Here is a 23,106-nt window from a genome sequence, read left to right as displayed (position 1 = left end):
GAGGAGCAGGAATGGTTTAGCTGGTGTTTGCTGCGCATGCATAAGGAACATTCTGGATCACCAGGACCTCCACATATAAAAGCTGGGTGGCCGTACATGTCTGAAAGCCATACAGTGGGACAGGAAGATCCCTGGAGATTGCTGGTCATGGAGTGTAGTCAATCAGTGAGCTCCAAGTTCAGTCAGAGACTATCTCAAAAGTAAGGTAAGGAGTGATTGAGGAAGATGCCTGGCATTGACCTCCTACCTCCTCAGGCACATGCACTCTTGTGTATACACACTCACATAACACACATGTTCATACACATGAACTTAAGCACACACAAATGTAGAAGGAACCATAAATTAGTTTGGTACACTTATGCTATGAGACATTATAGCTTAGGCTGGTCTGCTTTGCATGAGTTCAGAACACTTGCAGTAGCCTACAGTTGGATACTGCCACTCGACACAAAGCATGTTCTGAAATAAAGTGCTGAACATCTTAACTTCTCAGTACTGGGCTGGAAGTGCAAACCAAGAACGAAAGGGCGTTGCTTTTGCACCGTTGTGAGGGTGAAAATTTTAAGTCCAACCACGGTTAAGTCGGGACTGATCTTCTATAATTGCACCTCATGGTAAGTGAGTCTTCCCAGGAAGCAATCAGAGTATATTCACAATGAATCACAATGGTCAGGAAGCCGCTGGCTTGAAAGGCCAGAATGTACCAATCAGACACTTAAGTATTACTCAGAATGGGAGAAAAGCAGAGTGGAAATGGATGGGGCCAGCCTCTCTGAAAGTCCCCCCTCGTCTCCTTAATGTCCCCAAGTCACGTGACACCCTTCCAGACCTGTGTGATAACCTCTTTTTATTTGCACTAGCTTGAGAAGCTTTCATTTTCTTGAGCAAGTAGCAAGTACCCAAAGGCAAACTGAGCTGGTAAAAACAACGCGGCCAAATAGCCAGCCCATCTAACTGACAAAGAAGGAAAAAAGCCCAGAAGATGTTTTGAGGACAAATGTACTCAGAATGTAAAGTCAGAGACTGGGAGACGAGATGCCTCGAGTCTTGCAAATACACCGTTGGTTGCTCTCACGAAAGCTCCAGAATTTCTTGTGTGGCACTATCTGATGGGGTATAACTTGCTCAGGGAAAATCGTATTTCCACAGCATCGTAAAAACAGGGCACTCAGGAGATGGAGGCACAGTGTCTGGGGAGCCAATGACGGGGTCACTGAGACATTCTGGGTCTTTGTCAGCACATGCCTACAGTTCAGCAGAAAGTACCTTGCAGTGATATTAAAAACCTTCAATGATTCAAGTCATGGATGTGTGGAGTGCCTTGTCGGTCCCAGGCATAGCAGATGGCTGCTTCCCGCCCTGAGGAACTTAACACACTTAAAGATGAGCATTATCCTATCTACAATAAGGGTAGCAATTCAACACCCAGCGACCTCCTCTCCGCACCAACAAGAACCAGTTATTTATGGGTTTGCCATTCCTGCAACGCTACAAGGGCTTTATAATCAGCTTTGGTCACATTTTTCAAACATTGAGCCTTTCAGAGATGTCTGAAAAACATCTCCTCCGTGTCTTCTGTGTACGCATTGCTTCACTTGCTGGACCAGTAGCACCATCTACACACTAATGAAGGTGGTTTCCTGTGAATCTTCTTGCAGGGAAAGGAAATACTCTTTGCAAGTTGGCACCTTTGCACTGAGGATAAATCCATCATTTAATTGCTTTTTCGAATATCTGCTTCCTGCCAGCAAAACAATATGTATGAAGTGTCGTCATGTTCTACTCGGCTGACTTCTCTGGGAATTAACACCACTAGCACAAATCAAAATGAACTTCAGGGGGCGGGTGGAATGGGATCAGGAAGAAAAATGAGGTTTTGAAGATGGGGGAAAATGCCATGTTGGCAGAGTCAGAGAAAAGCTGAAACAAGATCTTAGTAACACCCTCTGTGCATCTTCTGAAACTTAGCACAGTTAGCTGTGATCTGCTCAGAACCAAGATGCAGCCCCGGAGGCTTGGGACACTCGAGTGAAGGCTGGTTCGACTGCTTTAAGGTTCTGCTTGATCTCGGAATGTGGCGGGCAGGAGTGGTCCCCACAGTCTTGTACCCCAGAACCTGAGGAGATGATGAACTTCATGGAGAACTCAGTTTGCAGATGGAATGGAGGTTGTTAACTCAGAGTCTGGAGAACTGAGATCATCCTGGCTTCTCAGTGGGGCCCAGAACGATAATCTGTAGCTGTGTGCAGAGGAAGAGGGTGGAAAACAGCAACGCTAGTGAGACTCAACTAGCCACCGCAGGGCTTGAAGGGAGGATGAGGTAGGAAAAGGCAGGAGAAGCCATTCTCCCCATCAGTCTTGGAAAGGAAAGTGACCACGGAACACCTTGGGTTGAGGCCCCCAACAGACTCTGACGTCTGGACCTCTAAGGTAGACCAAGTGCAGACCTCATCTGCACTGCCCTGAGATCTGCAGCAGTCGGTGGCGATGATGGTGCCATCAGTGGCTGCAATGCCTTCTTTGAGGAACAAGAGTTCTGACACTGAAGTCTTTCTCCCATCCCAACAGCCACCTCTTAAAACATAACGACAAGCTACGTTCTAGCGGACTCCTTTCTCAGTGCTTGTCTTGGGGAGTCCTAGTTAGTCACGTACTGAGGCTACACTTCACAGGGAAAAGTAGATGGGGTCCCCAAAACAGTGATGAAAATAATGCAAAGGGACAAACAACAGCCACTTTGGGGTACCCCGATAGTCAAACCCCTCTGAATCTTACATTTTCTCCCCTCTCTCTCACTAACCTAGACCAGTTCCTCCTTCTCACCAAGTCTGTAAAACCATCCTGACTGGGTTTCTGGCTTGGATCTCCCTCTCTCCAATCCATCTTAAAACAATCAGCGTAGAATTTACTGCCCAAAGGGCTTGAGCATGTTCACGGATGGAGGAGGAGGTTGGCAGCGAGAGGGGATTTGAAGAAGGGAAAGGAGATAAATTACTATGCAGGATTTCCCAAGGAAATGACAAAGTGGCGTGAAGCTGTGGAGGGCTGGAGACGTCTTAGTCTAAGAACTTCCTAGGCAGACATGAGGACCCACGTTTGATACCCAGCACACACTTAAAAAGGCAGGCAGGGTGACGAATTCTTGTAATCCCACTCCTGGGGAAGCGCACTGCTAGGACTCAGTGGCCAGCAAGCCAACCTAGTTGAGCCACTGAGTCTCAGGACCAAGTGTGTGAGAGGTACCCCGTCTCAAAACACAATGTGGATGTCTTCTGAGGACAAACACCCAAAGTCATACTTACACACTCGCATGGACCCTTTTCACATGTGCACACGTTTGCTGCACATACACTCAGACATAGACATACAATATGTGCATATACATGTATATACACACATATACATACACACATGGGGTGGGGAGGAGACAGATATCCAGGTAGAATCATATTCTTTGGAAACAAAGGAAGTCCCCTTTCTATTCCTCTGAGGAGGAAGGAAAGAGGAGAAACAGAGAATGGATACTCGATAAAAACTGGAGTGGGTGAAGAGGAACGTTTATGGAAGCCATCCATCTGAACCTTGACACTTAAAACCTAGAGAAAGGTTTAGAGCTGCCTGCACGGGAACCTAAGAGGAAGCGTCAGTACTGAATAAAGAATGCTGCCCAGGCCTGGAGGTCCGTGAACGCTGGACAGCACAGATCTGTCACAGAGCCAGCTGGCCTGGCTTTCCCCACAGACTCTTAGTGAGCTAGATGCAGAGGCAGAGGAGAGGAATGACCCACGATTACAAACTGTAAAATTACAGTAGGGGGTCCTGAGGCTCAGGTACGTGGAAGTGGCTGATACGGCACCTCAGAAGATGGATTAGGACACTAGAGAGAGATGAAGGGACCCGATATCCTGCTGGGATTAAGGACAAGTAAAAAAGGCAAGAGAGGCCAGCTAGGGAATGCTAAGCCCTCTTCCCTCACACTTGGCGCTACCTTCTAGTACAGGAGAAGCCGCCCCTTGTCTACAGGTCAGCCCCGCACTTATCTCAGAGGACAGGAGCACCCGTTAGAAATCTATCGCTATGGAGCAAACGTGATCCTCTACTGTCTTTCATACTGCAGTCTCCCAGCTCTTGCCTTCTGGTCAAGCTCTCCTGAGTGCTTCTTCCTGATGTGTTGCGGTAAATTGGCACTCCGCTCCATCAGGGGAGGGATGCAGACAAGAGAACCGCGCACCTACACCTGCCCTGATGGGGCCCTAATTACTCATCCAAGTTGTCAACACGGATGCTTCAGGAGACACGCTCATTTCTGGTCTCTGTGGGGCTTATTTGCTGTTAGCTCTCCTTCCGTTGTTCTCAAGCTGAAGCCCCAGGCTTGTGAAGAGATGGTCACACTCAGCCGGGGACTGTATGTCCATCTTGGTTAAATTTCACTGTGTGAGTTCGGACTCAGTGTTCCAGCCAGCTGTTAACTTTTGGAACCTTGTGGTTTTCTTGTCACTACAACCAAGGGACATGTTAGCCATTCCTTCCAATATGGTATCTAAACCAAACAAACAAGAAAACAAAAACAAAAACCAACCAAACAAACAAAAACCTAGTTGCTGCCTTCTCCTAGAAAAGATTTATTGATTTAAACTTTGTGTAGCCTTGAGCCAAATTGCTGATTTGATTTTTTATGAGCCTGAGTCAAGTACCAAAGCCAAGGTATTACTGCAAGAGCCGAGAGTAATCTTTTAATTCATGTTCCATTGTTTATTTATTCACCGATTCAGTCAGTGAACAGACTCTGAAGCTGGACCATGGGCAGGGACAGACATACGTTCTGACCTGCTGAGGACATTTACAGTCTAGACAGACAGATGTTTGATGGATTTTTTAAAAGGAATGAAGATGTTTCATTGTCCGAGAACCAGAGAAGCACTGGGGGCTGAAACTGTCTTAAGGGAAGAATGAAAGAAGAAGATGAAGAGTTCCCGGAGAAACAAGGCAAGAAGTGTGCTCAAAGAAAGATGGCCTAGGCTCCACAGAGCATCTGGTGTTAAAAGCCATGGAATCTCAGAAGAGAGCCATGGGGCCAAAGTGGTCCAGGTCGTACGTCTGATAACTTCAACCCTGAGTCTAAGGCAAAGCCAATGGAGATTTGCCCAGGGGAGGACTATGAATGATATTTGTTCATTTATGGTCATTCAATCTTCTTCTGTATGAACTTAGGAGATCAAATGGATGGTAGTTAAGATTCCAGTAGCCTGGGAAAGAATATGGACCAATATAAGCAATGAAGAGAATGACTCACAGGTTACTTGTGAAGAAGCAACTGGTCTCTGTTTAGATACAAGAAATGAGAAAGAAGAAGCAATCCTATGATGCTTGGCTTGGCACTGAAGTTTCCACCATGGTTCTAATGAACATCCTGAGTTGAGAAGCAGGAATTTGAGGTATAATGAAAGTTACAGATCAAGTTTTGTCCCATGCTTTTATCTCTGAAATTCCATCCCTTTAAACACTTGATGCTCCAAGGAGTCTGGGCTGTCTATCCTTTGAGCCCGGGTCTTGTGTCTTGTGTCATCTCTCCTGGAACTCTCCCCCTTCCCCTCCCATCTTCCATCAAACTAATTTCAGTCTTCAGTGTTTCTCTGGTTCCCAGACAACAAAACGTTTTCACTTCTCTCAGTGAGGAGGAGCAGGCCTCACATTCACTGTGTAGTAGAGCATGACTCTGAGCTTCTGATCCTCCTGCCTCCACCCCCAAGGGCTCAGATTACAGTTGCATATCACTATGCCTACACTGTGTGGTTCTGGGAATTGGACCCCCAGGTTTTGTACACATTAGACACATTATTCTATCAACTGTGCTGTATGTCCAGCTCTAGTGACAAAGGCATTACAGTTACCTACTGGTATGTGACCCCTGAGGAGAACTTATCTGGAACTTTCACTCTCTCTGTGGAAATGGGCTTGGGAGGACTCTGATCATATGAGTGTGCCCCGGGTCACTTATGCAGAAAGACGGTGGCAAAGAGACCGCAGTCTGGGCAAAGTGTTCTCTTCATATAACATGGGGACCATTCCATGGGGTCTTGAGCATGGTGACTGTTCATAGGGCAACCCAGCGCTCCATGCAGGTGCCCCCAACCATGAAGTAAGAGGCAGAATGACCTCGCTTAGGAAGAAATTTGTTTCTTAACTATACCAGTCAGCCTGCTACAAGAGCCTACCTCCTGTTAAGATTCTAATTCTTAGTATAGGTGATGCTCTCATAGTCATCATTTCTGAATACAGTTTGCCTGAAAGGCATAGACAACAAAAGCAAGAGGTCATATCTAGGATTGTTGCTAATGGCAACAGTCCCTCTAATTTACATTGAGAAATACAATAAAGAAACAAAAACATATATTCAGTGTATGCCTGAGTTATCTCGCTTTTAATCACTATGTTTGACTCTTCCTCCAATATCCTCAGAATTACCAATTAGACATGCAGATAATTTTAGAGTAGGTGAGACCCTAAGTCCACCAGAACTAGTTTCCATCCATCTGGTTACACCTACACAGGTTTAGGGTTTAGGTAATGTTCTATCTGGCTAGTATCTCTGACGAATTCTATAGTTAGACTTATTACTGAAGAAAAAAAGCAATGTTACATCCATAGACTATTTTTGTTTATGCACCTTAATCACAGCAGAAAAGCAAGATTCTTTTACTTTATTTCCTTTCTAAAGAACATTCAGTGCATTCTTTCCTCATTTTCTTTGTAGTTTAAAGTCTCCACTTGGGGAAAAATGGTGATTATTTATATTCATTCTTAATGTAGCTTTTCTATTTTTTCTCATTCACAGAACTACCCAGATAAAGGTACTACAGAAAGGGCACAAGTCACTTATAACCCTTTAATCAATACTAGGAAAAAAAGCTAATTACCCTTTGGTCAATACCAGCATACAAGAGTTAACTTAATCTCTAAAGTATATTAGCTTTGGATATTTCCTCACTGTGATGTGGAGGAAACAGACCATAAAACTCCATGGAAACCAGGAATATACTTTCTCTTTATTTACAAGGGTGGACCGATTTAGAAAAGGCACAATGTTTTAAATATCAGTTAAAGTGATTATTTAACTGACCAGATCTTATTTTTCCCATAATTTTCTGTTTGTTTGGCTTCCCTCTAAAGACTAGTTTAAAAAAAGTGAAAAAAAAAATAAAGAAAAGAAAAGAAATGTACTTTGTACATTCAATCTTCAAGAAGTTACATTTGAGCTGAAAGTATTTACAGAAAACCGGAAAGGTCTCCATGAATGGCTGATGAGAACATACACATAGAGGATTTACTCACGGGGAAACATCATGTAGTTGTAATAGAAGGGCAATGCTGAACTGTGGGACTGCATGACAAAGTGGGTTAGGGTGAAGGACATTATGCTTCCAAGCCAATGCTGCCCACACCACTTACATGGAATGTTAACAAAACTCATACAAATAGAGGATAATCTAGTGGTTTTCAGGGACCATGAAGGCAAGAAACAGGTAGTGACAAAAATAATGTTTATACTTGACAGGTAAATGCCAGAGACACATGAGGAAAACTGTGTGTTAAGTGGTTTACAATAAAACCCCCATTGTTATATAATTGATCATCATATTCTCAATGACTTTTACTGATGATTATCTTCAAAGACAAAAGCAGAGTTCTGAACAGTTCCAAAGACAGAGGTATGAGAAATTTGGATTACAAATGAACCATATATGGTTTTATGAAATCTCTGCTTTTACAAGAAATGGGAGTTTGTACATTCCATCCTGTATAAATAGAGGAACTACTCTGAAGACTGAGGCAAGTGCTCACTCTGTGGTCTGGTGCCCTCCCTCCGTCTTCTACAAAGCTTGAGACCCCACGGTTATATACTGCAGTTAGGGCTCAGGTACCCTACAGGGTAGTAAATTCACTCATGTGGTGAAAGAAGACAGCAAACCAAGATGGCTGACATATGGGGCAAAGAAAGATGGCTGACATATGGGGTTAAGAACTCAAATTTTAGGTGGAAGAAACTGGATCTCCTTTTACTTTAATGTGGTTAGAAATAGAGTTGGGGGGGGGAGTTACTAAATGACTGCTTACTCTAAACATTGAAAAAACCTTCATACTAGAGGTAGCATGTCCCAGCTGGAAAAGACAAGAGCATCCAGGTCTTGAAATGTTTGTGTGTGTGTGTGTGTGTGTGTGTGTGTGTGTGTGTGTGTGTGTGTGTGTGTGTGTCTGTGTGTGTGTGTATTTGTGGACACGTATGTGAGGAGGTCAGAGGACAAATTTAGTCACTGTTCCTCAGATGGTATCTACCTCTTTGAGTCAGACCTTTCATTGGTCTGGAGTTTGACAAGCAGGCTGGGCTGGCTGGCTACTGAATGGAGGGATCTGCCTGCCCTTGCCTCCCCAGCAACTGGGCACAAGCACACACTACTGTGCTTGGCTTTTAAAATGCTTTCTGGGGATTGAGTTCAGGTTCTTCCTCTTCATCAACTGCTCTATCCCACAGCTACCTAGAGCTTGCATTTTAATTCACCGATTATTTAGAGCAGCGGTTTTCAAACTCTTTATTCATTTTTTTCCAGGACAAAGCTCATGCTTTAATCATATTATAAAACTTTAAAATATGTATCTCAATTTCCTTTATATAGTTTTTTTTTTTTTTTTTTTGTAATTGAGGGCTGTTGTAGGAGGCAGTTGATTGACAGCAGAGCCATGCTGGGCTGATCCCATGCACTGTTTCTCCCGATGCTGTTAGTCCACACTGAGGGGACACATACACTCTGAGGGACATAAAGTCCTGCAGTTGGAAGTTCTGGTATGTGCCTCTCCCCCACCGGCCTGATGAAACTTTCTTACTATTGCATTACAAGCTGGAGATTTTTCTGAAATTTTTTTCTCTCTTTTCAAAGATATCATGGCTGTCACTAACTGTACCTGCCTACTCTCACATATACCATTTAAAAACTCTACCCTCCACCTCCAGCCCAGGGAGGCCAGCCACACCTCCTGCCTTCTTAGGACTTGTCTCTACTCATAGTTACCTACAACCTAACTAAATTATTAAACCAAATTTTGATTAATTGATGCCAGGGGTCGGGTAAAATTTTTTATAGTAAAGTATCAAGTACACAAGCAAGATAAAGAGTTAATAATGTGGATAAAGGAGATTGAGACCAAGTTGTGGAGAAATCGCTTACTAAGAAAAAGTGGCTTTAGAAATAATATACACAAGTTTACTGTTAAGTATTAGATCTACCAATTTGTCTACCCATCAAATCTTAACAAATTTTTAGTGTGCAAGGTCAGAAGAGAAGAAATCATTGATGTTGCTTTGCCAAAACTAGATAATCTAAGGGCCAGAGGAGATGGCTCAGCTTTTGAGAGGATCAGCTGCTCTTCCAGAGGACCTGGGTTTGATTCCCAGAATCGACATGGCTGTCTGTAGCTCCAATTCTGGGATATTTGACACCCTCACACAGGTATGCGTACAAGCAAAACACAGATACACATAAGATAAATAAATCTTAAAAACTTGGATAATTTAATATGAAGGATCACTGTAGGTAATAACTAGGGCATGGAAGAAGTCCCTATAAATTCCAAGGGACTGCTAACAGAGGGTACTTTTTCCTGCTGCCAAATGACTTCATTTTGACATGCTCTTATACTCTACAGCATTAAGCATCTGTCTCTTACCCGTCTCTCAGCCACAGTACAAAAGGGGTTATAGTGAAAGGCCAGAAGAAGATGGGGTTGGGGGGGGAGAAACAGAAGAAACAGCATTGTATATTCCGGGCATGTAGCTTGGACAAAGCAGTGTAATGCTAATCCTGCAGTAGTGAATTTCTTCTTATCCCCTGAAACTGATGCTGACAGTTCCATTTATTCATTCAGTTCCTTTAGACTCCTTGTCAAATCTCCTCCAGTTGCCAGGCAACAATAACAGCGGTTCTGTACACAAGCATTAGGCAATAACTATTGTCAGTGTTTCTCCTTTCTTTGGAAGGGAAATTTAATGACCCTTTCCTATGAGAAAATGATGACAAGAACAGGTCCCACAGTGAAGTCTCAAAGCTGTGCAGCTGGTGTTCTTGATATCTGAATCCAAGGGTTGGGCTAAACTGAACTCTTGTGAAAAATCATAAAATGAAGGTTTTCCCCTGAAGCTTTCATACTTGCTTGTTGTAATAAATACATGTCATTAAAACTCATTCCCAATCCTATGAAATAGCTTTTTTTTTTAGGTTAATATTCTAAAGATGAGGCATAGTGCATAGTGTAATTTTCTGATCTGTTAAAATCTCTTTAATCAAAATTTTGGCTTTTTCTGACTACCCTCAACTCCAAAGAAAAACCTGAGTTATATTTTCAGTGCTTTGTAAAACACAGACCAAGAGTTACAGGGAAAAACAAAGCAATATGGGGCAGGCTTATTATGAGACAATAAATTACTCATCCAAGTGTCGTGGGTGGAAACTTGGACACCAGTATGAACGCTTTGTAACCCAGTGACCTGCAGAAACTGTGACGATACTTCCTTGCACCCAGCATGGACAAGAAACTCCTCTCCCCTTTCATTTTAATGACTCTGTATGGTTATTGTTTACAATCCAATTTACCTCGATAACTTGAACAGCTCTAAAAGCTATTCACAATAAATGGCCTCCCGGCGATGATATTACAGGCCGGGCTGTTACCCATTTCCTTGTCACCGAATTGTCTTGTCTCAATTATGTTTTGTGTGGCTCAGCAATAGCTATCGGAGTCTGAAAGTCAAGTCCCCTTTTTATGTTTTCTCTTCTGGACTTCTGTTCCCCCTTCCAGTTTTGGTTCCACAGGATGTTTCATCTCAAACCCTGAGCGAAGTGTTAATTAGGGGCAGTTTTTCCATTTTTATTTGCAAAACAAACCGATGGTCTCCCCTCTACCTAAATCCTTTTTAGTATTAAGAGCTCCTAAGACATTTCCACACTTACTGTTGCATTTGATGACTTTGTACCGGGGATTGAACCTGGGACCTCACACTACCAGGTAAGTCCTCTACCCCTAAGCATGCCTCCAGGATGACTTTAAGTAACCTGATGTCCAGAAGAGTTAAATGGTTCGTTTCCAGTTATTCATCTAGTGACTGTGAGGCTGATACTTACCACTTTCTAGACATGTTTTCTTGCAGCCTCCCTTACAGAGAGGCCATTCCCAAGGGCATTGGGTTTCCTACGGCTCAGGAATTATTCATCACTGGAATGACTTATCCTATCATGACTGGGCACTAGAAATATGCTAACTACATATTAACCAATACATACTAACTACTACATATTAACTAATACATGCTAACTACACTAACTAATACATACTAATACATGCTAACTCTACAAGCAAGGGTTACCGTTCCTTTCATCAACTTGTTTTCTTACTAAATTGAATTTGACTGATTGAAATACATGAAAAAAAAACCAGACAAAATCTAATTTTCTATACTACTTATCATTATCCTTTATTTTAGAACCCTGTAAATTATTTTGATACCTAAGTGTATTAAGTAGAAAGTAACTCAACAGTCATTATTCACTAATTTATCTATGGAGTTTCTAGAGTTGAACTTTGTTTTAAAGAAACATAACTTATGTGCTCATATGCACACACACATCCGCATGTGGACACACACACCTACATGTAATTAAAAATAATAAAAACAAATCTTTAACAAGATAAAAGGATGAGAAAATGCCAGTTAACAGTGAGTTGTTTCCAACCACAAGACTTTTGGTTGCCCAAATATTTTTTTCTGCTGTCCATCTTCAATCAGGTTTGCCTTGGGGCCTATTCCTCGAGCACCTGCTATCTAGCAACCTCATTTGCTATCATGACTTGCCAGGGCCCACGGTGCTTGCTCACCATCTTCTAAAGATGCTTCTTTCCGACAGAAGCTCGTGTAGTCAACCAAAGCAACCCAAGTAAGCTCTCATTTCTAGAAGCAATTTAAAGCATGCTTAATAGCAAAGAGTATGAAAAAACGAGCCGACATTTCCATTAACCTCCATACCATTTTTCAAGAAGCCTGGAGATTTGATAACATTCCATAAATGGGATTTAATAAGTCTCTAGAAATCTTAGTTATTCAACCACTTGTGTTTATCCATCTGTTATCTATCCACTTACCCAACTCTAACTCAGCGTGGGGGCAACTATAGGTCAAATCCAAGAGTGTAATACTCACTTTCTAGGCTTAACAGAGAGACAGACAACTAAGGTCCACTTTACATGCAAGTTAGTTGTGAAGAAAGATGCTTAGAGTTCCATTGAGGAAGCACAGAGGAGGGGTATAACCCAGGCAGTAGAGAGAGAGAGAGAGAGAGAGAGAGAGAGAGAGAGAGAGAGAGAGAGAGAGAGAGTGTGTCTGAAAGGTTCCAAAGTAGAAGTGGAGTGAGGCTCAGGTCCGGAGAAAGCTGTATTATTATAGAGGATCCAGCCTTTGCAATGAATTGGGGGCAAAGCTGCATGTGTGCAGAGACAGGGGTGGATGAAAATAAGGAAGAACACGGAGGACTGGTCATAAAGATGTATGTCCTACTGAGGAAACTGAACTTCTATTTGAGCCACATTAATAACTGAAATCCTTAGAGTTATAATCCAACACTACAAAGTTATTTTGAAGTAAAATTTCACTATCTATTACAAGTTTTCTTTGTCTTGAATATTAAACACTATTAGTTTCTTTTCTGGTCTAGAAAAAAAAAACCCTGCAAGTAGACAAAAGTTATTTCTTCAAAGTACTAGGCTTTTATTCAATCCATCCCTTTGGTTCACAAGAGATGGACAAAGAGCTCATCTCATTATCAAACCTTGTTTTACAACAGAAAAGATAGTGTATTTTCTCCTTTTCATATTTATTTGTTTTTGTGGATGTGCATGTATGTGTGTGTGTGTGTGTGTGTGTGTGTGTGTGTGTGTGTGTGTCTGTGTGTGTGCATTTCTTAAGGCCATGCATCTTGTTTTTTGAGGAATGTCTCTCAGTGGTCCTGGAGCTCAGTGATGTGGTGAGGCTGGCTAGCAAGTTCCAGGGAGTCACTGGTTCCTGGCTTTTCAGTGCTGTGATCACAGGCTCGGTCACCAAGCCTGCCTTTTAATAAGTTCCAGCATAAACCCGCATGCTTGCTCGGCAAGCCCTGTCCTGATGGAGTCATCTCCCTAACCTAAGGCTCTTTTTTACTTTTTAATTTCCCACAGTTGTTGACTAGATATTGTATCAGCGCCACCAGAAATCTGTTCACTTATCCATGTAAGCTGTCACTTAAGATGGAACAGTTGTTATTCTTAATTTTGAAAGCTGAAATGTCATTGCTTTGTGTGACAGATTGAGAAACAAACTAATCATAAAAGGCCACAAAAGCTAATAACTAAAGGAAATAAGTATACCAAAATAAATCAAACTAAAACTAGATATGATCAGAATTTCTACTGTTTGCTGTGGCTTATTTGATGGAGCTGAGAAGTCTATTAACTCTTGACAAGGGAGGTGGAATTCACTAATTGAGTTAGCGGGCTTTGCTTTCACTGTCAATATTTACAACCCAAACAGTACCTTTTTCAAAATTCTGCCAACATTGGGATGCACTACTCAAGCGGATGTATTAAAACAGTCACTGCCCCCATCTCTCCTCTCATGGACACCCAACAGCCGGCAGCCCGGGACAGTCAATGTTCTGATGTCTGAACCAACGGATGGCAACTTCATGGTGTGTATCCACACAGAGCAACTGTTTCCTCTCTGCTGCATAAAACAATCTAATCCTGCTTGCTCGGCCTCCCATGGTGGTCTGTCAACTAGCTGTGCTCTGCAAGAGTCATTGCCTATACATTTAATTCCGCAGAGGGCTTTGCGTTCTATAGCTTGAAGGAACAACACTGGACCCATCTATCAACAGATGGCTGACAAGGGGCCAGTCTGTGACCAGCACTAGGAAGTCCACCGCAGCGTTTCAAGCTGGGGAACACATTTTCATTTAAATAAAGGGAGGCTAGGAAGGCTCATTATCACTGAGATGCAGCTTTCTGCTATCTAATTCAATGATCAATATGCTAAAATAGTTTAATATTAAAATGATATGTGGAATACATGATGGGATGTAATGGATAGAGATTTTACACTGATTAAGAGACCACACAGAACTATAAAGCACCTCTGTGTTGGTGAAAGTTTTATTTTCCACCTCCTTTGGTAGCAGCATGTGTTTTTCTGTTCATTGGTGGGAACCCCAAGAAATGGTGAAAAGGGAGTGGGCTTCAGAATCAGACACAGCAAAGTCTGACTTTGATCTCAAGCCTCGGTGTCCTCATGATAGAGGATGTCACTGTGTAGACATATAAGCATGCCTCACAGTCTCAGAGTCCCAGGTGAGCTCTGAAAACATGGCTCACCCATCCTTGCTCCTGCTTACATCTTCCCATCAGCTGGTCTTTGCCTGGGGAAGAGAACCCTACAAAGCTCTAGCATGGTTGAAACCTGTTGGCATGTGTCTTAGTTAGAGTTTTACAGCTGTGCACAGTCATCATGGCCAAGGCAATTCTGGTAAGGACAACATTTAATTGGAGCTGGCTTACAGGTTCAGAGGTTCAGCCCATTACCATCAAGGCAGGAGCATGGCAGCATCCAGGCAGGCATGGTGCAGGAGGAGCTGAGAGTTCTACATCTTCATCTGAAGGCTGCTAGCAGAATACTGGCTTTCAGGCAGCTAAGGTGAAGGTCTTAAAGACCACACCCACAGTGACACACCTACTTCAACATGGCCACACCTTCTAATAGTGCCACTCCCTAGGCAGAGCATATACAAACCATCACAGCATGCAAAGACCTTCAGCAGTCTATTGAAGCCTGAGGTCCTTCTCAGGACAATGTGTTAAAATTCATGACAGACAATATGTATAACCACAAAGGAAAAAGCTCCTATTAGAATACAGGTCAGTACCAATAACAAAAAAGAGAAGAAAACAAACATACTCTACAGTAACCCACAACTGTCTCTACTAACACCTCAGATAACACAATCTAGCACCGTGGTATAGAATGACAGTTGTTCTGAAATGATGATAGACAAGTTACACCTCAGGATGTTTGGAACACAGATAATTTGATAGGAAAATGCATATGGCTTCCAGTGACGTGAGTAACACAGTTTTGCTACTATGGAGTTTTCCATACTGCATTCGTGAAGGAACTGTTAATTTCTCCTCACTGTGACTGATGATAAGACATACCTTTATATTACAAGACAAAAGCATTTCCATTCCAGGTACATGGAACCCTTGGTTCCACCTGTTTCCCTGAAGGTTCATGGGTGAGGTGCAGTGGTGCCCTCTGGCCTTTGTTTCCATTCCCTCTGCCCATCCCCACCATCACCTATTCTCCAAATATACCCAACTCTGCATTTTAAGCACTTACTTTTGCTTTTTTTTTTTTTTTTTTTTTTTAATAAAAATACAGGATTCTCTGCTCTCAGATCTTTACATGGTTGTTTTTATCCCATCAACATTAATTTCTCACATGACCTCTGGAAGAGCTCTTGGGACATCCATCCTCATGTAAAGCAGTCACCTTTCTAACTCTGTCCCACCAGATATGTTCTTTCTCAAAAGCTGCTGGCAGGGTCTACTACAAATGGTTGTTCTTCTAAAAAAATTGGCTGTTTTTACTTCTATGTTACTGATTTTACCTCAGCTTCTCCACTCTAAGTGAGCAGGGGCTTCATCTGTATGCTTGGTGTCTTTATCACTGGCATCCGGTAAGGAAGAAAATTACAAGGACTTCACAAATATCACTCCTGTCAGCATTCGGTCTATAATTTTAGTATGGTAGGGATACAAAGAGATGAGGACCAAATACCCACACTCAAGTATGTGGCAGTCCAATGAGTTTGGGATGCTTCTAGAGAAGGAGACAAGGGCGGGGGCTGACAGAGGTCTCTGTCCAGGCTCACATGACTGTGTGTGAATCCCTTCATCTCTGTTGCTGTGGAGTAGGTTGGGTAGAGTTATACCAATGGGCTATGATTCAAGGCCATTAGGACCCAGTTCTACAATGTATTTATTAATACATAGATGACAAGAGAATGGTATTGACAGAAAGTCAAGTAAGCTTTGCAGACTGGTAAGGGCGGTCAGTTCATAATAAACGATGAAGATGGGGGGCCGGGCTGGTTCCATGTCATGAACTCTCAGTGTTGAAAGACACCTAGAGGGCCATCTGAAACAGCCACGAGATGGCTGGAGAGGCAGTAATACACTCAAGTTCTCAGATGCTGCCTACCTGCTATGTGAACTGAGCCACATGACTCACCTGTGCTGTTGCTCAGTTTCTGTCTCTGCATCATGGAAATTATTGTAAAAATGAGAAAACAAGTGTATTATGCTTACCACACACTCTGCAGATGAACGTTCTGATAAATAGCAGATCAATGTATCTCTGTAAACCATTTTTCCTTCTTCCATTATGATCAAGTTTTTACCAGCAGAAATTATGTTACCTAGTTTTCAGTTTCTGAGAGTCAACATACTGCAAGACCTTACCTTCTCCTTGACATTCACATGAGTGTTGAGTTCAGCCATCTTCCTTCTAGGGGTATAAGCCCTATAAAGGAAGGATAAAAGAAATGATTAATGCTTCAAAGACGATTTCCCAATATGTCATTTTTATGTCCTGTTGTGATTTGAATGACAATGGCCCCCATAGGCTCATATACTTAAATGATTGGCCCCCAGTTGGTGAAACTGTTAGGATTAGGAGGTGTGGCCTTGCTGAAGTTACATCTCTAGGAGTGGGATTTCACAGTATCATTTCTAGCTTTCTCTCTCTTCCTCTCCTTCTCCCTCTCCCTCTCTCCTCCAGCTTGTGACGTCATGTCTGCCTGTTTGATGCCGTGTCTCACACTATGACGATGATCAGCAAGTCACCCCCCTGAAACCATAAACTCCCAATAAACTCTCCTATTGTTGTCTTGATCATAGTGTCTTAGCACAGCAACAAAGAGTACCCAAGACATTCTCCCTACTGACATGGTAAACCATTCCACTCAGTCCTGACCATACATATGATCTTAGAATGGAGAAATAGTTTCCAGTTCAACATTTGACTCAGATGTAGGAACTCTGGAAGGAAATGCACATCTTTTTATCCATACTGTATTAACACAGAAAATGACACAGTCAGGTGGGAATAAACCCAAACTGTATTGCTTCATATTATAAAAGAGAAGTTTGTGAAATAGTCAAAAACTGAAATTGTACCAATTTCAAATAAGCATGTATATATCATTCCACATTGTCCCAAGGTTACCATCAGCCCCCTTAAGTCACCTCATGTATGTGTTAGGTGTTGAGCACACCTGGGCAGGACTACAGAATGAACCATTATAAAATGGCCGCAACTGTCCACACAAGATACAGAATTCTTTCTTTTCCTTCTATCCAGAGTGTTTTCAGCTTAGCATGGCCATTTCTATTCTATCGACTTCCTCTTCACTCAGATTTCTCCTTTCCTGAGAAAGAGCTTTCCTGACAGCTACAGTTGCCACCCCCCTGGCCTGCTTTCCATTGGCACACTTGGCCACACCCTCCGAACAACTTTTGGGACACATGTGTGCTCTCAACACATCTTCTGAAGATCACGAGTGCCACATCCAAAGTCTCAATGGACCCCATCACTGCTACCATTCTAATTCCCAAAGCAGGTGGGCCCTTTTTCTACCTGTGGAGTAGCTCCACTCTGAGGTTTGTGTCTCTAACAGCAGTCGGTAGTACTTTCTCCTATTTGGCCAAAATCTTTGACTATTGTTGTTGAAAATGCACCTTAAGTTCTTAGTAGTTTTGATCTTTCTGAGATATAGAATATATGGCTTAAACATAGTGACAGATTTGTTCAGAAGTTAGCATCTAGTCAGTCTCTGAATATATATAGCTGGTTTGCATGGTGCCCACCTTTTGTTAATCAAGACTCATGGAAACAGCTTCTTGGTTCTTTCTGACTCTTGACATCGACTATCCCTACCTCCAGAGAAGACACCTGTACAACACTGTTTGTAAAGATGTTTTTGATTTCTTCCACTTTCTTTTAAACCTAGGTATTAAGTAATGGGAATTTTGATTTAATATATTTTGCCAGTTTTCCGATGAAAGCTTGACAATATCCATGGTGGACCCTATTATCATTTCAATTTTTCCTCAGATAAGAATCTGTTTAGACAGATTATCAAGCTCTGGAAACAATCAGGTTTTATTTTTAGAACTTTCCAAAGAATGCTGCCAACTGATATGTGCGTTTGGGCATGCTAGCCAGAAGCCCTACTCCCTCACTCCCGGGAAGTCGCTTCTCTGCAGCATGCTCCGCACAGACAGCCACCCCACTGAAAATACCTCTCACCTCTTTCGGTTGGCAAATGCTGTGTCCCCCAAGTTGGCATAAGGGAGACAGCAAATGTACTGGCTGGCACATCAGACTTCTCTTTGTCTGGCTTACTCCTGCCCTTGAGTGGTTCCAGGAAACGGTTATTGTCTGGTTGTCTCTAACAGCGAACAGGGAAACTGTGCAGGGCTTTTCTGACTATAGCCATGGAAAGTGAAACCTTCATCAATGCTACACCTGCAAGACATCCACGGAGAGAACGCGCAGCAGACACCAGTGGGCTCGTCTTTTCCAGATGGAGGTTCTGGTGTGACGTAAACATCGCCGAGTATCTAGCTTTTTTACGTGTGTGACTGTATATACGGGAGGATGCTAACATGTACACATACAGACCTGCACAGGAAGTGGATGGTGACACCTGCTTTGGTGTCGTTTGATAGGAAAAGCCTGTGAGTTGGATGGAGCTACAGCTGGATTTTTCTGGACACATCTAAGTTTACCATTACAGACATGTGAAACCTGGTGGAATAGGCTTTGTTTCATTTTTGCATTTGGGCTTTAAAGTTTAGATTTGATGTGCAGCATTTTCTAGAGCTGAAGAGTTATAATCCACAGGGGAATCAGGGAGAGATCCCAGTGAACAGATGTTCCTAAGTCCTGATAAAGTGGCAATGCTGATGGTAAGATATGTTCACAAGAGAAAGCTTGTGCATGATACTAACACACACACACACACACACACATTCTCACACACTTCTACTCTCACACATGTATACATACACACTCAGACAGACACACAAACACACACAGACAGACACCCGTGCTTGGCAATTTCTCTGCTCACTGACCTCACCATAAAATTCAACAGAAGCTTTTCCTAAGTACTAATGCCAATAGGACTATGACATTGTTTTTCCATGAAAGGACACACTGGCTACAAATGTGGGTTGGGGTATGTAGGTTTCTCAGATGTGAAGACAGGAATGGTTAGGAGCTGATCTCCCAGGCTCTTGTGAAGGGCTTCACCTGCAGGTTCTTCTTCCTGGGTAGATGCTTGTGTCCCTTCCAATTCACATCTTTCTGTTGGCTGGCATACACTAGAAGGTTGGGAAATTGCCCATATCTCCAATTATAGAAACTAATTGAAGGGCTTCAATCTAAACAGATCTTTTTTTTTTTTTTTTTTACTTTGCCTTTAAAATCTATGAATTAAATCACTAGCTATGGAGTTGGGATCTACTGATCAGGACAGGTGCCAGGAACTCCATGGGCAGGCGAGGGAGAACTTCAGCTTCATGCTCATGAATGTTTGCACCTTCCGGTTGGTGCTGGTCCCACCTGGGTGTTCAGAAGCACGCTTTGCTCTGCCCTGCTTCCTGCATCTATAGAAACAGGATGATTCCTGTCCCGTGTGAGGATGAACTGTGTTGTGGCCCTCAGCTTTTGAGACTGTTTCCTGCTAGGAACTGCATCTGGCCAGCCAGTCCCATTTAATCTCAGCCTTGTTTACTCTAGATAGGAAAGGAATGTGCCCCCCAAAAGGCATATTTTTACCACCCTGCCTATGACAAAGGCCAGCATTCAACCATGAGAAACTGTAGCTCCACAAGCTGTAGGCAGAAACCTCCAGGGTTGGCTTTGCTCAAGTCCTTTGGTGAGTCTTTAGAGACAAAAGGCCTTCCCAGTACCTCCAACCTACGCTTGGCTATCACACCTGGTAGTGAATTGCAGCTCAATAGGGTTCATGATTCATCCCTTAACTTTGTGGATCTCAAGAGCTTCAAGTCTACAAGGCAGAGAGAACTCTGAATTCTTGGGGGAAAAAAAGCCACCTGGTTTCCAATTCTTCTTACACTTAAAGCTATTCTTGGAACAGATGAGTTACTGGGGTCTAATTGTAGGCAGGTACAGCATGCGGCATTTTGGTTAATGGCAGCTGCACACAGGTTGGTATATGACACACATCTGATGTGTGGAGGAGGCTGCACAATCTAGACTTGTGTGCACATACCCCATGATGCTTACGCAACAATGAAGTTGTCTAATGATTCTTCCTTGCCATTGGCATTCTGAGACATAACAACTGTATTCTAGTCAATGGAGCCATGCTCCGGGCCAGTCTGTCACCCAGCACAGAGATGCCCAAAAATATAAATGCTGTTATGCACATCTCATTCAAAAGCTTAGTTAATGTTTTAAGATTTTTTTTTCCTTAAAATGTATAACTTGGAAAGCGGTAATACCATTTCAAATATGTTTTATCATATGCTTTAATATATACCCTAGACAAAAATAAAGATCAAGGAAGTTATAAAAAACTTATTAGGCAAAGACATCAATCACAAAGGAAAGAATTCACCACTTAAACATAACATCTCTGACTCCTCCTGAGTAAAATTAATAAAACACAAATGTGGTTAACACCAGCCGCTTCAGGCATGAAGTTCCATAAATTGGAAGTACCAGCTGATCGATGGTCTTACTTGGAATGCATTAATGCCATTCTGAAACCTGCTAGCTTCCAAACAAAAGTAAACATCTTCATGAGCAATAAACCCGAAGAGTAGGAGTTCTGGAAAATATACTTATCTCCTCATTGGCATAATACAATGACATTTCCTGGGTTTGTCAATATGATCAATTACCGACTCCAAGTTCAAATATTTGTGTTTCTCCCGCAGTCATGGAAACAGGAAAACTTCCAAGAGTGGCCTGGGATGTCTGGCTGCTCAGCATTTCCCCTGGCTCTCTGTGACAAGGTTTCACTTTTGTTTCTCTGAAACCCAGGATGGTTCTCAGCTTCAGTTTTCTGTTCTCAGGCATTACATCACACTGTCTGAATTGGCCTCGGAGAACCAGAGGAAGCAGGGAGAGAAACTTAAGAAAATGATCTTAATGATTCTATTGAGGCATTTTTGAACCGCTTCCTATGGTTTGTACTAAACATAACAATCAGACTTTACCTGGTGTTATTACTAGCATATTATGTTATCACTGCAAGCTGCAGGGAGTAGACAGTAAGCCTCCTAACTTCAGGGCAGGGACCCTTTTGATCTCTTCCCTAGTGACCAAAACTCCTCAACTGAGGTGTTTAGAAAAGAGAAGTTTGTGCAGTCTGGAGAAACTGAGGTTGTGATTAAAAAAAAAAAAAAAAAACCCTGCTCTCCAGCTCAGTGTCCTATACAGCTAGTCTGGAATGTGCTGGAAATATAAAATAGTTCCAGGAATTTACAGACTTAGCACAAAAAGAATGTAAATGGTCTCATTCATATTTTTATATTGCCTGGATATTGAAATGATTGAATAGATAAAGTATAGTGCCCATTTTTTAAAATCCATTCCTTTTATTTATATATTTTCTTTAAGGTATCTACTACAGAATTTAAAATCCATCTGTGAGCATACATTATGTTCTACTGCAAAGTGCTGTACCAGAGCAGTGGTTCTTGAGGTGTGGTTCCCCAGGGAACATCCTCACCACTGGGGACTTGTTAGCAGTGCAAACAGTCTGCCACATGCCAGTCTGCGTGACTCAGCAGCTGGGGTGGGTGAGGGAGAAGGAACGTGGATGTCAATCAGGGTTTCAACCAGGCTCAAGGTCACTAAGACTAGAGTCTGCATCCCACGGAAGTCTAGATGGATAAATATGGTTATTTACTACGAATTCAAGAGCGGTGCTTTTGCTAACATCACCAGTACCAATTAGCACACTTACAGAGGGCTCACAGTGTGTCAGATACTCTGCCACCTCTCCACACAAGTCATTTGTTTCTTACCATTACTTTTCATGTATTCCCCTTAACTGTGGGGTAGTAATGAGAGCTCGTTTCATTCTCTACTTGTGAGCGGTGAGCACAAAGAGACTAATAAGTCAAGAGCCTACGGAAAGTCAGAGGACCCAACTCAAACTCTGGCCTGCTGATTCAGCCCACAGCAAATGTCATGGAGTTCGGAGACTGAATTATAGTACAGTCTTGAAGGTCACACTTTTTGCCAAAACAATGTCCACGGGTCACCCTGAATAGGAACACCTACAGTTTTTCTTAGTTCAGGGCATGCCGTTACCTTTCAAAGACTGACTTATTTCATCCTCCTCCTGACATCCATTATCCCAGAGTGACGTGCAGTATGATTAGATAGGAAACAGGACAGGCTTGGACAGGGAGCTGAGAAAGCAGCACTTGTCTGTAAAGGGTGCCTTTCAGCCTGACAGGACCCCATGTGGGGCTGGCATGTAAGCCCCAGGTCTTCAAGCGTGGAGACAAGGCAGACATATTCAATGACCTTTACAGTCCTTTGTGGCTCCTGGGCACTGAGAGTCAGAAAAGGCAAATGGAGTTGATTGGGACTCTCAGAGTGTCAGGAAGCTGAAACTTCACCTAAAGAAAGGGCATAGGCTTGATGTAGTGGATGACGTCTCTGTGCAGATCACCTTCAGACTAGTTCAGACTCACTGTCCCATTTGCTATGCACAGTGGGATGCTTGCATGCTTAGTGAGGAGGAAAATACTTATTCTTTGGTAATACCCAGAGTTTCTCTACATTCACCACCAGAAAGGGTTCCCTCTAGTGCTGTGGGACCTCTACACCTTTCCGCCCTGATTAATTATTGAGGTCTCAGACATACATTCCATGGGTTCTTTTAAGATCTTGTGTAGTGCCCTGTTCCTAGGAGGAAACTT

At 42.7% G+C, this 23,106-nt stretch overlaps 1 protein-coding gene across 6 annotated transcripts in view; it reads right to left on the bottom strand.

Annotated features, from left to right (window-relative positions):
- SPATS2L (spermatogenesis associated serine rich 2 like) overlaps nt 1-23,106 on the bottom strand; it is a 166,875-nt gene that overhangs the window by 69,086 nt on the left and 74,683 nt on the right. For all 6 annotated transcript variants that reach the window (XM_080932681.1, XM_080932680.1, XM_080932682.1 and 3 more), the window contains one exon: nt 16,594-16,654. In XM_080932681.1, coding sequence (XP_080788807.1) covers nt 16,594-16,654 — 61 coding nt within the window. The remainder of the gene's footprint in view (nt 1-16,593; nt 16,655-23,106) is intronic.

This window comes from Micromys minutus, assembly GCF_963924665.1.
Source record: "Micromys minutus genome assembly, chromosome: 19".
NCBI classification, from domain to species: Eukaryota; Metazoa; Chordata; class Mammalia; order Rodentia; family Muridae; genus Micromys; species Micromys minutus.
Note: the sequence above shows the minus strand (reverse complement) of the source record. Positions and strands in the feature narration are given on the sequence as shown.